Source organism: Mytilus edulis, chromosome 9 (genome assembly GCF_963676685.1).
Source record: "Mytilus edulis chromosome 9, xbMytEdul2.2, whole genome shotgun sequence".
Taxonomy (NCBI): Eukaryota; Metazoa; Mollusca; class Bivalvia; order Mytilida; family Mytilidae; genus Mytilus; species Mytilus edulis.
This window is the reverse complement of record NC_092352.1, coordinates 66,970,573-66,990,067: the sequence shown is the minus strand read 5'-3', so window position 1 is coordinate 66,990,067 and position 19,495 is coordinate 66,970,573. Positions and strand designations below refer to the sequence as shown.

Below are 19,495 nucleotides of genomic sequence, written 5' to 3'. Positions count from 1 at the left end.
GATCATAAATGATTATTACTTATGTGCAATGTGTTACATTATAAGATATACAAAGAAATTGGCAATGCAATTACAAGATTTCATGTGATGACATTATAGGTTTTCAAAAATTACAGTGTAGACTAGAACTGCTAGAAGGGATGATACAGTTATATCCTTAATATGTTTTATTCTGTAATGTTTACGAAATCATATCAAGCTGAAAAATAAGTATTGTTATCGAATTAAGTGCCACTCCTACAGGTCTCCGATTTGGCAAATTAAGTTATAAAACAGACGAAGTACAAATAATGGTTTATATTCAATTATACCTACTTTTGCACTGATAATACATGTAAAAAAAGATAAACATGATAGGCAGCCTGTTGGCAATTTTGTCGTTATGATATTACTTGTTCAAATTTAAAAAGCAGCTTTTGGCATCGACGCAATGTTATGTGTACATTGCAAAGTAACTCATCGTTCATTTGAGTCAGAATTAATACAGAACCATTTTGAAAGTAGCGTCTACAAACGCCAACCCCCACATCAGTTATTGAACACTTAAACGTTTTTGTTATTACCAGTATGTCTTTGTGATGTTATTTTTTAAAGTGTGTGTGTGTGTCTTTACAGTTGGAGCTTTTTAGAGTGGGTTATTTTTTTGTATCTTTTTGTTTTTAATCAAAAAAAATATTTGTTTGGGCGTACTTAAACTAAATACTTGTAATACTTTGTCATTTTTTCTTGATCATCTCATACATTTTTATCGTAGAATAAAGACTACTTGGTGTATAAGAAATAAGTTAAAATGAATATAATTTCATAAGTAGAGACTTTAATTTTATGAACTCTCAAATATAGTTTGCACCACCTCTATGATTGGCAATTTCACAATAACGAGAAGTCCAGTTTGAACTGTTGGTGAAATATTTATTACTTATTTGGAAAGAGATTTCGTGGAATATTTAAGAGACCACACAATTAAACTTTAACATGTATTAAGTAGAATGCGAGAAGTTCTTCATCTTTGATTCAAGTCCCGACAGAAAATAAAATAGACTAATGTGTTTATCTTAAATACTTCGTAAAGATTTGAAATACTCATAAGTTTTTCGGAAAATCAAAATCCGTGTTCATTTCTTTTAAATTGTATCACACTTCTCAAGTCCTGTTAATCTAGAAAAAGACCTTGTACTCTATACAATCTGAATGACGAAAGCTGAATACTAAAATTTATGATAAAAGAGATGATTTTTCCTTTCCTATCGTTCATTATCCATTTTTAGATGGTGACGTTCCCTTGTCACCATCTTACGGTGTTTATATATCTCAACTTGTACGATTCGCTCGTGTATGTAACAATGTTTTAGATTTTAACGACAGAAATTTATGTATTACTGAAAAATTGTTACACCAGGGTTTTCGATATCACAAATTAGTTAAAACTTTTACTAAATTTTATCATCGGTATCAGGACATCATTCGTAAATATAGCTCAACATGCAGACTTCTTATACGTTCAGGTATTTCACATCCATTTTTTTATGGAAATATTCATTATAAAGCACAAAGGTGTCAGTATTCACCTCAAAAACTAACAAAACCTTTGAATAGACTTATTAAGAAGGGATATAGTTACGATACTGTTGTCAGGTCATTAAAGATTGCATATTTTGGCGTTAATATTGATTCACTTATAGGGTCTTTGCATCGGAACTAAACACATTTATTCAAAAAACCAGTTGTTGGCATGACACGGGTTATGTTCTTCTCATATATGTTATGGTGGTATGATACTTAACCCCAAATAGCGGGAAGGATTGTGCCTGATGTTCATATGATGAAATCATAATCTTTCAGTCAGTTTAATTTAAGTCTGGAGCTGGCATGTCAGTTAACTGCTAGTACTCTTTTGTTATTTATGTATTATTATCATTTTGTTTATTTTCTTTGGTTACATCTTCTGACATCAGACTCGGACTTCTCTTGAACTGAATTTTAATGTGCGTATTGTTATGCGTTTACTTTTCTACATTGGCTAGAGATATAGAGGGAGGGTTGAGATCTCACAAACATTTTTAACCCAGCCGCATTTTTTAGCCTGTCCCAAGTCAGGAGCCGCTGGCCTTTGTTAGTCTTGTATTATTTTAATTTTAGTTTCTTGTGTACAATTTGAAAATTAGTATGGCGTTCATTATCACTGAACAAGTATATATTTGTTTAGGGGCCAGCTGAAGGACGCCTCCGGGTGCGGGAATTTTTTCGCTATATTGAAGACATGTTGGTGACATTCTGCTGTTGTTTTTTTCTATGGTCGGGTTGTTGTCTCTTTGGCACATTCCCCATTTCCATTCTCAATTTTATTTATTAATAAAAACGACATAAGCGTTAATTGGTCGACCTATCCTTCAATTTGTTAAGAAAAAACAACATTTCCATCGACTCATTCAGTCAATGACATCAGATTTCACAAAGGAGATGGGTATTTTTTCAATGTTATACACAACACTGGAAAATATTCTGTTGGTCAATTTGAGTTCATTCTGAAGCGTACACACAGCTCAAAAAGTCTGATTATATTGTATTTTACAGAGAGCGGACTAATGACGCCAAGACACTTTAGGTGTGAAAGAGAAGGTCGATGCTTTGCGGAATTTTCTTTGTTACATAAAGTGCATTTTTACCATAAAAGACAAATGTTCAAAAACTCGTAAATATGGATATCGCTGGATATTTACTCGCATTATCTTATTTCAGTAAAAACTGTTAACAAGAAAAGGTTCTTCTTTTATATTCATATCATATTAAATATCTCGAACTGATATCATCCAATTCGCACTTGCTTTGAAACCTATAAATATTAATACATGTTACTGCTAAAAGGCTTCATACTGATATGAGTAATTATAAATGATAAGATGAATGAAACTGCATAAATCTATAAAAATGTGCATAAAAGTATGTTCATGATAACAAAGAGGACATTCATATAACCTCTTAATTAAATTCAAGTGTTTTCGAAAAATTTGATTTTGAACAAAATCTTTTCGTCATCATCTGTTATCCTATACATCCTTCTGCATGTGACAATGCTATAAACTTACAGCCAGTGAAACCTTAATACAATTAGATAGACCAAAGTAGCAGTAAAACGATATTATCTAGTCAAAATCCCAGATATCGTCAATGGAAGCCTCTTAATATACTTTTATTAGATTACCCTTCGTTCAAATAATATGAGGGAAATTCGATAGATAAAATTCCTAAGTATATAAGATAACTGTTGATCCCATGTTTCTACACATTTAACCTTCACTTAATTGAATTACATTGATGTTACGTAATGATTCCCTCACTTTGGTTGGCAGGCAACACTCATGTGAAGCTTTACAATGACGTTTTATGTCCCAACAAAACGCAACATCCATGACTGCACAACAACGTCACAAAAATGCATACTTTCCTGTACCAATCAGGTACATGGCCATAGTTATATTATAGTTTGTTTATGTGTGTGTTTCAGTTAAGTGCTTCTGTTGTGTCGTTGTTCTCGTCTTATATTTGATGTGTTTCCCTCAGTTTTAGTTTGTAACCCTGATTTGTTTTTTTCTCAATCGATTTATGACGTTCGAACAGCGGTATACTACTGTTTCCTTTATTGAGGTATTTGAATTACTACGACAAAAAAGATAAACTAAATTCGTTATTTCCTGGTTCTCATATTAAAGCTCAAATATTAGCTTTCAATGCTTATTGTAGTTTATAGTTAAGTTAAAACGTGATTCTTAGCAAATTTTATTTATAGGGAGCAACTTGATCTTTGCCATACCTACTGATGTTACTCTATGGTAGGTTAATAGGCAAAGATTTATATTTCAATCGGCCGTAACACCTATACAAATACACACTTATGTGGAAAAAACAAAAGTAAGGTATGATAATGTATAGAACAAATCATTTGAGAAAACACTGTTAAGTAACGATTGTAGATATTATAAACGTACTGTAATCGGTATACATAATATATATCGTGCTTTGTCTGAATGCAGGTTTAAGATGTACTAGTATTTGAATGAAGCAATCGAGCTTTAGCTTGTATTATATTTTGGATTTTCAAATATTTTGTCGTCAGTGTTGACATTTTAATTTGTTTTGATGCAGTATATTCGGCATAATCATGTTATTTCGACTAGATTTCATTCAATCACGTCAAAAATTGTGCAAAACAATGTGATCTTAGGCAATTTCTGAAATGAGCTTGCTTATATATTATACTTCAATAGACAAGAGCTAATTAAAAGATTAAAAAAGTTATGAGATTGTATTGTCAGAGGTTATGCCTCTTGAAAGATCATCTAAAATTCAGTTCTGCCTTCGAACAGGCAGTATATTAGACCCTTTGGAAGATTCCAAAACTGTGTGAAACTTTTCAAATGAAAAACTTTTCGACGATCACTACTGACATTACACATTATATAAAGGCAACAGTAGTATACCGCTGTTCGAAATTCATAAATCGATTGAGGAAAATACAAATCCGGGTTTCAAACTTAAACTGAGGGAAATACATCAAATATAAGAGAACTACGACACAACAGAAACACAACATTAAAATGTAACACACACAGAAACGAACTATAATATAACAATGGCCTTTTTCCTGACATGGAATTACAATGTTAAATATAAATCGTATATGTGACAAAAGCCAAATGAAGTACGAAGTTGATGAGTATTGAGGACCAAAATGCCGAAAGGTTTTGCTAAAAACATCTCAGGACATCTATTCCTGGTAAAAAAAGGTCTAAAACTTTTATAACATTGCATTACAAGGAAAAGATGAATAATTTGGATGTGAATAATACCTCAAGTTTACTAACAACCTAAGGACAAACACAATTAATATTTTCGGGACAATTTCTAAATTAGTTTCCTTTTTAAATAATATTCCGAAAAGCTAGGTTTGAAAATCAAAATGCTAATTTTCGTTGAATTCCTGAAATTGAAGTAAAACAAATCCACAATGGATTCCTCAATTTGGTCTAAAATAAATAGTTTATTTTAAATTATATGATACGATATTTTTATGTCTGATGCAACTTGGTTTTTGCACAGAAAATATTACGTTTATCAAATTATAAGACGTCACTACAAATAGGCCCGACTAAAACATGTGAAACATTTAGAAATTATGCCATCAAATGAACCACTGTTTGTAGAATCTCAGTCACCGAAGGTACCATCTCTCTATTACTTATTAACACGATTTGCGATTACCTTGTCGACAAACTCGGTCTCACTCTTTTTGACGTGTATGTGATTCCCTCTTTGTTTGTTTGTCACTTTTTTATTCTTTTTTTTTTCGATTTATGAGATTTGAGCATTGATAAGCAACTGTTGCCTTTTTTACATAATATATTGTGTCTTAAAGGTTCAAATTTATAACTTTTGTATTTAAGATGAAATCAAGGTAATATGCGTACTTTTCCAATTGACCTTATAGATTTCAAAACAATATTACCATAAGGCGAAGCCAACGATCAGTCATCGTCATTCAAGGCCTGACTGTGACTTTCGTATGAAGAACAACGTGCTGTTCATATGCTTTTTGTGTCTTTTAGCTGTCAATATAGTTATTTTTTCCATGAATGGATATCCTATATTTTTTTATTATGGTCAATTTGTTAATTTAGACGAGAAAAAGAAACAGCAAAGAGGACTATTAAAAGGTAATACATTTCGCAAGGTTACGTCTGAAATAAACAGCTACATGTATTGTTTAAGAAATACTTCCTTCATGTCATGCTCTATGCTTATTTTAACATGGGTAGGCATTATATTTGTCGATATTTTACACTGAGCGTTAGCGAGGTGTAAAATGTGGTCAAATATAATGCCTACCCATGTTAAAATGAGCATAGAGCATGACATGAAGGAATTATTTCGATTCTAATAGGACAAATACAGTATTTTTATAGGTCGAAGCGTACGAAATTACCGTAAAAATGTTTTGCTGTTCTCGTTTCCTTCTCGCAGAGTCTGTGCATTGCATTTCAAATTTGATAAGTTTAAAAACTACGAGCAGGGTAAATATATGTTGTTTCATAAAAAAATATAATAAAAGTTTATGTTAGCTGCTTAAATGTATATATTTTAAAGGATAACGATGGAAATAACGTTAATATAAACAGTAAGTTCGTGCGCATGTGTCAAACATATTTTGTGCTCATTAGAACACGGCTTTGTTTACAAAGCGTAATAAGGACGTCATATTAAAATCAAAATCAAGCAATATGTTGTTTGATCTGTCTGACATTTATCCATGGATAGTAACTGAAAACAATCGGATTGCCAATTTACTTACTTGCACTTACAGTACAACACGAGAATAAATATTAGTTTGAACAAACACACTTGTGTTTTCTTTCATATCCTTGCACTTCTAACTGTTAAGCTTTGCCTAAAAAGATTAAGACAATGTCTCAGATTATCTTTTATGCTTATTGACTTTAACTGTTGTTGTTGTTGTTGTTGTTGTTATTATATTTGATGACGTCACATTTATCATAGACTCTTGAGGTCATGCTTATAACATATGTTATAAGATTGTGTAATTCACACACAATTTAAATATGTTAGATTGTGTTGTGTTATTTGGACAATTTAGTGTCATATCTCTGTTTAATCAATCAAGTCTTTTTCATCCAATTGATTAGTACAAAAAATCGTAAATTCGTTACAATTGAAGTTTTTCAATTTATGGATGTCTTTCTCTTTACTGATACCAAGTACCTATAATTAATCATTTAGAACAAAAAGTTTTTCACGTACAGATCATAAATCATGTTTGCTTGTTCGTCTTCGAATATACAACATGATGTTTTCGGACTTTTAATTTATCAATTATTGACATTGTCACTATTAATGAGTTATGTTAGAAGTGATCTCTAAAACATTATTTAAGTTGCCCATCCATGTTTGATAACTTTCTCTCACAATAATGTTTTATACTGGAAATTATTCATACCTTAACTTGAAGTCTCGTTTTAAATTCCTCAGATTTGGGTATTAAAATTGACTCTACTAGTTTTGAGCATCGTTAATCTTCATTTGCATATTGCTAAGTTTTGATATTTTTATAAATAGTGGTCTTCTTAGTATATGGTTTTGATCTATCTTTTGTGTAGATTTAAAAACAAATGTATTTCATTTGGTATTTAGACCGCTGTAGTTGGTGAATTATATAAAATTATCTACAAACACAAATACTTTAATGAGATCACAACAATAACATTCAAGTTTTGATATAACAATAAACAACACCGTTTTTAGTCCACTAATTTGTGTGGATTATGTTTGATACTTTTTCTAACCAACGAGGATGATGTGTCATCCATGTCCTCCGTTACTGTATGCATTGATGAACCATTCCGGTGATAAAACTTTTCTGACATTGTAAATTGTCCAGCCGGATATAAAGCACGAACATGATACATTCTTGTCCGAATTCTCTTACATGGTGCACATGGACAACAACAGAACGCACGAACAAATCCTTGTCTGAATCTGAAATACACAATTTATTATTCATTAAAAAAAAGCTTCATATAATAAAACAATAAGTTTGTGCTAATACGACACATTTTAGAGTTATCGTTTTCTAGCTGTTCTGGGATACTGTAAAATAAAACTAAAATAGGATGAGTATAATAAAAAAATGTTGAACCAATGACTAACTCTAAAAGGATTGCCCGAAGATAGGACAATAAGAGTCAATTATCAGACAGTTGTTCTAATTGTCTGAAAATATGTTCTTAACAAAATCTCTGTATATATTGACATTGATAATTTAAAAATAGACCCTGTATAAGTTAAATACATTTGTTATTCTCTATTCGTTTCTACATTCAAAAGAAGTGCAAACCGTTATGTCTGATACATAGTTAATTAATACAAAATTTGTATTCTTTACAGAAATATAGATTTTGTTCCATTAATGGATTTGGTATAAAGTAATTGATGAATTTTTTTGTTGATGCCTTATTTTGACTGTAAAATCTGTGAAAGTTTTAAACAAATGAATCACACAATGTTGGCAACCACTTTCTGTTATCTAACTCACAAGGGTTTTTGTTTTCCAATATTTGTTTCAAATCTAGACATCTGGTGGTTATTGTTAAAGTACATTTTCGCACTGCTAGGTGTTTAATTATTCCAGTCAGGGGCAAATAATTCATTAACTGTCAAAACTTCAGTTTCGTCTTGATATCATGTTTGTCTAATTATCATTCTTCATTTCCTTACTAAGTTCATTGTTTTAAATGCACTTTCAGATTTCAAAAGATAAGAATAATCAAAGATCAGATGCTTCCGATCTAGTTAAGCTAGAAGTATTTGTGAACCCGGAAGTTTATAATACTCATATAAGTTGTGACCTTTCTGTCTCTACATTTCGGAAGTAGCATTTGTATAATTTGTGGATATACCAAATCCACGAAACGAGAGCGCCAAGAATTCAATGAGAGTTGTCAATGTCAATTGCTTTGACAATACTATAAAAAAATCGTTATTACATTAATTGTGTTACATCTTCGTTCAACATTGTAAAATGTATACGTCATTCCTGAATAAACTAAATTGAATGTTTCAAATTACCATGTCGTAACTGATTTATTTGTTCAACTCTGTGAAATTGTCTAAAAGTGTATCTTTAAAATAAAAATTCACTCAAATTCACATGCAAGAGAAGTTTTTTTTAGACAGTAATTTATGTTACAGAATTCTAGATCAATTTTCGTTACATGAAAAGCTATATCTACATGAGATTGGGCGTAATTAATGTTAGACTAAATTATTGGTAGAGAGAATTTAATCATGGTGACATTTTAGATGTTCATGATTAAAATACCGAATTTCAAAAAAAGAAGAGGGGATAGAACTAACATGTAGGTGTTCTAATGAAGCAATGCTGTATTTCCATGGACAATTTTTCTTATGTCGAAAACGGTGTTATTGTCTGTAAATTTTAATATAAGAACTCACTTTGCCATTTTCAAATGTCATATCTTTGTATGAAATCTCGACCAGAAGAGATAAATGTCTGATTTGTATGCTATATTATAGTCATATCAATAAGTTCCATCTCAGTCTTCTCCGCAATAATAAAACATTTCACAAATGAGAGAAAATAATCCAAGAAAATAGTCTGGAGGCATAAATTTCACTCACTAATCCTTATATTATTGACGAAGTCATAAAATAGCATACATTACATGACCAGCTATATTCAATACAAGTCATGTTTTATAAAGTAGAAAGTGACATTAAAATATCTTATACATGCTAAAGACATAATTCCTATAAAATTCAGACATTCCCTGTAAATAATGTATCTTTGTTACTGTTTTACTAGTTCTGCTTCGTAATTTAAACTAAAGGTTCTAAATAGACTGGTACTTATCGGGATCGACGATCAGTCGTAAAAATTACAACACTTCAATCCCGCTATATTTATCCAGTCTCCTAATTTGACAGCAATTTGTATTAAACAAAATTTACTTTTTTGTCCGTTGCATTTTTTAAAACATTTTTTTTATAGCTATATAGATCAGAACGAAAAAGGTGTTCAATGCTGTAAATTCTTGCAAATGATACCCTATTCATTTCAAATGTCAAACAAGTAAAATATAAAGTATCAGAAAAGAATATTAGTATATGATTTCTTATGAGTTCATAGGCACCTTTGGTTGCAACCTTATCAGTCATAATAAATAGAAAGCCTTGTAGGGTTGTAGAACTCAGATTGCAATGCAGAATGATTAAATGATAAATAAATGCAAATAGAACTAAAGCAAACAAAACATAAACGTATCGTTCTTTAATTTTGCGTTAGGGAGTTCCTCCTACTACAACCATAAAATTTATAAACTGAAAATATGACATTAAATATATGATTAAAGATATTTCACACCTAGAACTTTGAAGATATCAAAGTTACAGAAGTATATACGTGTCAATAGTATTGTTAAGTTGGAATCAGGAGCTCGGTAACCATGTGGTCTAAGTTTTTCATCTACAAGTCTCACAATCATGTCAATTATGGTATTGTGAGTTCAATTCCCACTCTATGTAGGTGCTGGTGACTAATAAACGAGAATTGTCATTTTTCCCTGTTGATGCTGGTTCTATCTAATCATTCCAGCTTCTTTCATAAAAAAAAACATCGCCACGATAGAGTTTGAAATGTTGAGAGAGGCATTTAACACCAACCAGCAATTCATCCAATGAGAATCACAGTATATACATGTACGTTGAACTTTGTTTATTGAGGGTACTTCGATGTTGTACTATAGAAAACACAGAGGTACATTCCAGACATAACGTCAAAATTTTTGGTTTACAGAATATATTTATCGTTGTGTTTTTGTGACATTACAGTACAATAAGTTCTGTCAACGATAAACAATTCTAGTGCACAGACAGGATTGTAAGAGCATATAAAATCTCAAAAACAGATTTGCAGTTTGTAAACGTATTTTACTATTATGAAGTAAAACAAGTACTTATAAGATTTGATAATTAAGTATCAAGTTATTCCATTTTAAAACTGATTTTGGTGTAATAATGTCAAATGCAAAATAATTCATCTAATTTATTATAATAAAGCACAATTTAAAAAAGAATAAGACTTTTAGACAATTGTATCTACTGATATAGGATACTTCAATTAACTCGTACGATTTCAATGCACGCAGAATTATATAACGTTGGGTACTTGTTGTTTCCATATGAAACTTCAAAGTACTTCAAAATGTCAAATATGCATTAAGTGCCTACGTAATCTCTATCGGAAAGATGGTTCATATCAATAAGATGAGAATAATTCATAAACTTGAAGTGCAGACAATATCTATAAGAACAAAAGCCCTTCATACTCTATATACTGGTATCTTTGAAAGTTTTTCGTAAATGTTTATGTATGTTTTCCATAAATATATTTAAAGACACATTCAGTTCTAGCACACTACACATTCGTCTTCACATGTAGATGTATCACCGTTTCCTTAAAATGGTGTTTTCTTGGAATGCCTATATTTTATAAAATATTCATTCCTCAAAACACATCGTCTAAAATAAACTGTACATTTTTCCAAAAATAAACGTTAACGCCATTTGGCAAGAATTTTTACCGTTATTCGTCATGAAGGTATCCATAGTATACCCCTCATTATTCCTCAGATGCCTTTCATCTAACCTTTATTATTTCGGCACATCAAATGATGTAGAAAATCAAAGAATAAACCTTTTTTAATTGTATCTGTTAAATTTGTTTCAGACAAAACTCTGAGCAACATAGCTAAACAAATATTTTACTACACTCTTAAACAGATCATCGCTGAAGGAGTCTCGCGGCTACAGAAATTTCAGCGAAAAATTAAACATTTGTTTTACATTACAAATTTTATTTGTTACACTATTAGTTATTACTTAATAATATGGTACAAAAATCTACAAAAACAATCGATTCGGTTTGGCCCTAGATGACTTTTAAAATGTTTATATAATTGAAAAACCTCCAAATTATCTCCCTTTGATGCAAAAACGCCATTTCTTTACGTTAAAAGTGAAATATCTTTTTTAACTGGTCGGTGACATTTTTTTTTATTATTGTTTTCAATTAAGCTGTACATAAACTTGTCATTGTCAAATGTAAGCGATTTCTGTAATTTAGTTCTTTTTCTATTTCGATATTACCTCTGTTTCTCCTATTAGTTCAACAGAGAAAAAAAGGACATTAACAAAAATGTATGCTCCTGTCGAAGGCAGATTGTGAGCTTAAATGAACGGTGCCCCTATTTTTCCATTTTATTTTTCCATCAAGTATATGATAAAATTCGTTTATAAAAAAAATATAGCGAAATACTAAAGTAGAAAAAAAATGATTTATACCCGTGAGCCCCCTTAACAGCAATAAAGTTATTAAAGAAAGCCAAAGACAGAATGGAGATAAGTAAGTTTTCGGAAAAGCAAGATTAGCCCAAATCTCTTGTTGCAAAACCTTTCATTTTCATGTGGTTTATTACTTAACAGAATTACAGCAGCTTCCACAAAAGCAAGACAAATGACTCATTAATACTCGACTATCCTCATAAAAGGTCTAGATATGGTTTACAGGATGGATAATAAAATATAAAGAAAAGAGAGAACAATGGAAGACAACAAATGTGAAAAAACAGGAGGCGTTCTTCAGCTGGCCCCTAAACAAAACTGTGTCCTAGTTCAGTAAATGACTTCGTACTAAACTCCAAAACATATATATGAACATGCACTATTTCAAAAGAAGTTTCTAGTTTTACATAAAAGAAAAGAACAATCAAGACTGTTAACATATTCAGCAGTCAACTGTTCGATTTTTTGACAATGACATTTTAGTTTCATAAATTAAAAAAGACTCTATCAAAAGCAAAATGGGAAACATTATTGAAATGGCGATATCATTAAATAAAAAATATAATCAACATAACAGGAAGAATAATCCTTGTATTCTTTTTAATGTTGTTTTTTGGTATTTACTTTTTTGTTCTAGTATCCTATATTTATCCTTCAATTTCCTACTGTAACTTGAGACTTTTTTTTTATACAAAATAAACATTTGGTCTCTTAATTACCAGGTTATTGTAACATTGATTAAAAGTCAGATTTTAATAGTATTTCAGTTATGCTGTACCATTATTCATGAAAATTAGGTCAAGATTTTTCTAGTATTCCAATTTTGAAAAAACGTTATCTTCGTTTTTGTGTGTTTGGTTTTTTTTATTAGAGTTTTTTTGTTGGGAGGTCTTGGTTTTAGTTCATAAAAAAGGAGTTCGATACCTAGCAAAGGAAAATAACAAGTGAAATGGAACAACATCAAAGCACAAACAACGATATACGAAAACATTCGAACTCGTCTATAACACCTTTAGACCTGAGAACATAATCCCAACCTAAACCGGGTTTAATACTTGACGCGTTTTGTGTGTTGTTTTTGTCTGTACAACTTTTTTCTTTAAATTAGTGTTTTTAAGTCTTTCGCTCATTTTGGTTTATGATTGTCATCTTTGTTTTCATTTATTTGTTGGCATGGTAAATATATCTATTTTTCTTTAATCATACTATTTAACAATGATATTCTAAAAATTTATAAAAAGGAAAAGTATTCAGATCAAAACTCGTTCTAGGTGGCGTCTTAATCTTCCAGTGAGTTGAGAGTTTTACTTTACTCCACTTTGAAGACCTCACTGTTATTTTCATATGATGATTGGTAGTATTAGGCACCTCTTCACCTGATTTACATGTTACGCAAACAAAAACCGTATCAGTTATATTTTAAAACATTAATGAAGACTGCTATCCGGCTCGATAAAAAAATTCCTCATATATGTCAGGATTAAACTTTTTATTTACGCCAGACGCGCGTTTCGTCTACAAAAGACTCATCAGTGACGCTCGAATCCAAAAACGTTTAAAAGGCCACATAAAGTACGATGTTTAATATTATTGAGGACCGAAATGGCTAAATGTTTTGCTAAATATAGCTAAGGTAATCTATTCCTGGGGTAGAAAAGCCATAGTATTTCAAAATTTCAAAAGTTGTGTAAAAAGTTGATTTATAATTATGACCATATCAATGATAATTCGTGTCAGTATAACAGTGCTGACTAATGGGCTGGTGATACCTTCGGGGAATTAAAACTCCATCAGCAGTGTTATCGACCCAGTGGTTTTGAATAAACTCATCAGAGATACCAGGATTAAATTGTGTATTTACGCCAGACGCGCGCGTCGTATATAAAAGACTCATCAGTGACGCTCGAATCTAAAAAAAAAGTTTAAAAGGCCAAATTTTCCCCCTTACGTGGAGAAACGGGATAGAATACGCATTCTCTTGATAACAGATTTGGTATTGGTTAGAATAGATTGATCTGATTTGTGCTTTCTATGATACATTATATAGTGATTTAATATTGGTTAAAGTGCATATGGTTCTTGTTGTTGAATGATGGGAAGAGGGAGCAGACCTATATTTTTCTTGTTGAGTATGGGAAGAGGGAGCAGACCTTTATTTTTCTTGTTGAGTATGGGAAGAGAGAGCAGATCTATATTTTTCTTGACAAACACGTGTATATCTTTTTATAAAATAAAAAAATAAAATATAATCAGTAGTGTCACATACTTCATTATTTCATTTGACTTGTCTTGTGTAATGTCTAGACATTCGAGATGGGTTTGATGCAAAGTGTACAAGTATGGAATTTAGTAAGAGATATTTTAAATGTTCATGTCATAGCTGTAGTATGTAAAAACAATTTAGAAATACACAATTATATCTTATGTATTTTACATTGTCCATCATTCATAGATATAGGAAGATGTGGTGTGAGTGCAAATGAGACAACTCTCCATCCAAATAACAATTTAAAAAAGTAAACCATTATAGGTCAATGTACGGCCTTCAACACGGAGCCTTGGCTCACACCGAACAACAAGCTATAAAGGGCCCCAAAATGTTCTGTATTGAAGTTAAATACCACATTATTTTTGAATAATCAAAACATAGTGCAATCGAAAGGTTGTATTGAAATGTGAATGATATTTACGGAGAAATCCTTCAGTATATCAGTAAAAAGAAAAAAATTGATAATGTTGGGATATTTTTAAAATCGACCGAATACTCTGTATATGTTTTTACCATGTTTATTCGCTAAAACAGCTTACACTAGTATGGTATTCATGCTGATATAAATACATTGTGAGATTAAATAAAAAACTAAAAAATATATAACTTTTGATATATCATAATTATGAAAATACAGCAACACAAATGAAATATTTGTGTTCTTCAATACAACATTTAACCTTTTCGCAGCATCACATCAATACGAAGTATTTCATATCACGAAATTAAATTTAAAAAAAGTAACGATTTTATATTTTGACCGATAACATATATTTCTATTTAATAGACTTCAATATGTTTTTATAGATCTTTTTTTTTAAATTTATTTTGGAGGAAATAGCTCTATGATTAAAGTCTGGAGACTAATAAACTCAACCAAATGATGAAAAAAATATATAACATTGACTTTATTCTTGATATTAATAAGATAAAATTATATATGACTGTAGTGAATACTTGATAAACTAGACATGACTTCAGAAGGTTTGTGTGGTTCTGTCTAGATATACAGTTTGAAAAATGATCTGGCGCAAATACAAAATTGAGTTTATTTACTTCAGGCAAAGTTTATACCTTAGATGGATTTGTCTATCATTTTAGGTCACTTTTTGTCATACATCTTTCAAGTGTTTCAGTTCCTAGACATTCTTGTCTTTATACTATTTTTATATTGAACGAAATTATTTTTTTTTTCTAGACTTCAGATAGTTCTTAGCACGAAAGTTCTATCAGAGATACTTCATGGCTTTCCATTGAAATTGAAGCAGAAGGCTGAATTAAAATTTAAGAACTTGGCAACGGTGATACAAAAATTTAACTTTAAGTATATACATATGGTAAATAAAGAATAAGAAATTATGGTATAATTTCAATAAGGCAACTCTCAACCACTACATCGGGGATTAAATGACGAAGGTTAATCCAGAATAACATGTTACGTGCACGGAAACCTGTTTCAGTTTTGTTTTAAACATTTTTGAAGAATACTGTACTGTTTTATATCTTCTTCTAGTGATGTGAAAAAGGATAGGATATGTGAATGTGATATTAGCTAAAAACAATAATTATATAATTTGTTCTTCCCATGATATATGATATATTAATTTCATTTTGACATAAATACCCAACTTCTTCGTTTCTTGTTAAGACATGAATTTATAAAAAAGAACACCAATTTCATAGTTTGACAGATGACATATATTAATATTTGATACACTTTATATCTTGTTTGAAATTATTTTTTTCATTTATGTAAAGGAAATAGATTATAATTGAAGTCATGAGTTAGTCATAAACCCAAATTAAACAATAAATTAAAAAAACGTTATTACATTGAATTTCATTGCTGGTATTAATGAGTAAAAGTATGAAAGACTATTGACATCATAAGTTATTTGTTGGTATGTGAAAGATGTTCTGATGTTTTTGTATTTACAAACGAAGTGTCCTTCTACATTAGGTAATGATGAGTTTATTTAGGTAAAGTTGACATAAAATGCATTCGGAAAATATTTGTATGTCTCTTCCAGTTTTCACTTTTTTTGAGTTTTTAAACATATTTTGCGTTCAAATATTTGACATTAAACAAAATTATATTGACTTTTTATTTATTTTCATGTATACCAGAACGCGAAATGTTTTTTTTTAAATAAATGATTTTCTTTTGCAACATATAAGAAAGATCAGCTTAATATTCAAACATCTGATTTATTGAATCAGAAAAATATTTGATCTCTTGTTCATATGCTATATCAGGAGAAATGTAGGTATCCCAGATTTATATAATTGACTTCCTTTCTTAAATTTAAGACATTTACAACCAATAAATGAATGATACAAATCAAAGCAGATTTGGGATTTATTCCAATCACAGCAAGCCAACAGGACACATGAACAGTATAGCACCTTTACTGGTTACGTATAATTCGTCTCTTGAAGGGATGGATACAACAAATACCCAAATGAATGAAATATATCAACAGAACAACATTAACAACAATATATTCAAATTATGATTTAGAAATATGATTTTGGTAAAATTCTATCAGAAAATCAAAAAGATTAATGTCACCTGAGTTTTGTTGCGCTATACAACTAGGTTCAATCCACCATTTTCTACATTTCAAAATGCCTGTACTAAGTCAGTTATATGACAGTTGTTGTCCATTCGTTTGGTGTGTTTTATCATTTGATTTTGCTATTTGATTAGGGACTTTCCGTTTTGAATTTTCCTTGGAGTTCAGTATTTTGGTGATTTTGACTTTTAACATGTATTTCCCGTAAGAAAGCAAGGTATTCAGGTATATTCATGAACTGAATATGTATAATTAAAGGAACAGTGTGTGATTCGTAGTAATGTGCTTCACCTGTCGCGTTGTATGTGTAATAAAGTAAACACTCGCTGATAAATCCTATACGATCATGTCACATTCGAAGAAAAGTGAACGGACTTGCGATTACGACAACTCGAACAGATCCATTCTCATCTGTGAAACAGATATTTCATAACAGTCAACCAACGTAAAAAGTAAAATCTCAAAAGAACTGAACTCCGAGACAAATTCAAAATGGAAAGTCCCTAATCAAATAACAAAATCAAAAGCACAAACACATCAAACGAATTGATAGTAACTGTCATATTCCTAACTTGGTACAGGCATTTTATCATGTAGAATATTGTATATTAAACCTATAGCTAGCTAAACTTCTCACTTGTATGACAGTCATTGTAAATTTAAACTACTTACTTTGCGTTCATCCAACAGTAGATGATTGGGTTGTACATTGAATTACTCATAGCTAACCAATAAATGACTAAATAGAACTCCTGTATATACTTCATCCGGGTTATATTAGTGGTAGATACTAACACAAAGTATAGATGGTATGGAAGCCAACAGATACCAAATATTATGATAACCATTACCATCATTTTTACAACCTGAAATAAATTTTAAAAAGACTAATAAAAATTGTAATAAGACAAATTGATATTTTGAATTGAATTATGCAAAAGGTATGTTTTTATTCTTGTTTTGCACAAAGACATTGTTTTTAATGTGTAAGAAATGGTGAAATTTCAATAAACGGAATAACGCATTAAATTGATTTATTCCATAAAACATAGACTACATGTGTTTGACGATTCAGTTTTATCGACGTCTTAACATAAATAATTTATGGTTGGGTCTCACAACACTGTAAATTAGTTTCTTAGCATAATGAGTTGTTTTGAAACATATTATTAAGAACAACCTTTTTCAATGTAAGTGATGTCTTACTGTTCTCATTGAATTCATCTATACAGATAGTAAAAAGCGATTTATTGAACAACGACACAGTACCATCCGCGGCCTCGAAATATTCAGGTACCAGTTATACAATTTTCGAGGATAAAACACAATCTTGCCTTTTTTTAATTTTAAGGTTTAAAAGTTGAAAACATTAAATATGAGAAAATAATTTCATAAGGTTTAACCTTGACAAAATGTTCTTGATATATTTTGTCCATACCCTCAGCTATAGATACTCAATATTCGTTGGTGATGATAGTTGTGTCCCTTAAGTGGAAAGATGTATAGAAATACAATATATAAACCCATCGTTTATCAACCTCGACAACGTCAGATTTCAACTTAACTGATTTTAACTTCACCTATATTGCCATGTCAGTTATCAACCTGGTATACTCATGTTAATAATTGTTATCAACTTCGACCACGTCGGAAAACTTTATAAGGAATCAACCGCGCCTGTGTCATGTAATATGTTTACATAGTTCAAGCAATGTTTTTCGTTTGATAAAAGATAGTAATAGCAATAGTTTATCAACCAGTATCTTGCAAATTATTTGGACTGAATAAAGTTTTTTTATATTGTAAAACGTACCCGTCTTTTTGATTTCATCCTTTCAAACTGCACTGGTGTATTTTCACCTATTGTTTGTTGACCCCAGAGCTCAACACCAATTCTTGTATAGGTTACTGTCAATGTAGCCATTGGAATCAAGTATGTCGCCAGCAAAATAATGATATTATACCTGGAATAGAAATAATATACTGACTATCAATGACGAATAAGATTAAGAAATTTAAATCATTTATTTTATTTATTATGTCTGTTTAGTTCACGCATCATTGTAAATATAACGAAATTAGATGAGACAGTCATCAAAGTGAGAGGTTTAGCGCTATAAAACCAGGTTTAATCCACCATTTTCTACATTTGAAAATGCCTGTACCAAGTCAGGAAAATGACAGTTCTTGTCCATTCGTTTTTGGTGTGTTTTGTCATTTGATTTTGCCATGTGATTATGGTTTTTCCGATTAGATTTCCCTCTGAGTTCAGTATTTTTGTGATTTTACCTTTTATCTTACTGATAATTTTTCTGGTTGAGAGTTGTGTCATAGTCAATTATACCACGTTTCCTTATTTCGATATTGTTCATACAATTTTGTGTTCCATACACGGTGTTGTGTTCGTTAATAAGTGTGTGCAATACAACATAAAATACGTAAGAAAGTTCTTACATCGTATCATGGTACTTGGTGATACTATGTTTATGACTGTACTTGTTACACAATAGTGTTAGAAAAAGAACAGAAAGTATAAATTGAACATTTATCATTAGACAAGCTGTTGTGAGAAAAAATAGTGCCGCGCTATTTATACAATCCCTATTCATTTGATTTTCTTAAAATTTACTGGAGTTTATGCCCCGTGTAAATTTTTGTGAATAGGGTTTCTTTTCGGATACAATGTAACGTACAATCGGAGTTGTGCATTGTAAAAAGT

General features: G+C 30.6%; 1 protein-coding gene across 1 annotated transcript in view; it reads right to left on the bottom strand.

The window, feature by feature from the left end:
* Positions 1–7,236: 7,236 nt before the first annotated feature.
* Positions 7,237–19,495, bottom strand: part of LOC139488886 (tachykinin-like peptides receptor 99D) — a 68,238-nt gene continuing 55,979 nt past the window's right edge. The window contains exons 3-5 of the mRNA XM_071274844.1: positions 18,590–18,740; positions 17,449–17,642; positions 7,237–7,548 (exon numbers count right to left, since the gene is read on the bottom strand). Coding sequence (XP_071130945.1) covers positions 7,311–7,548; positions 17,449–17,642; positions 18,590–18,740 — 583 coding nt within the window. The 3' untranslated portion in view covers positions 7,237–7,310. The remainder of the gene's footprint in view (positions 7,549–17,448; positions 17,643–18,589; positions 18,741–19,495) is intronic.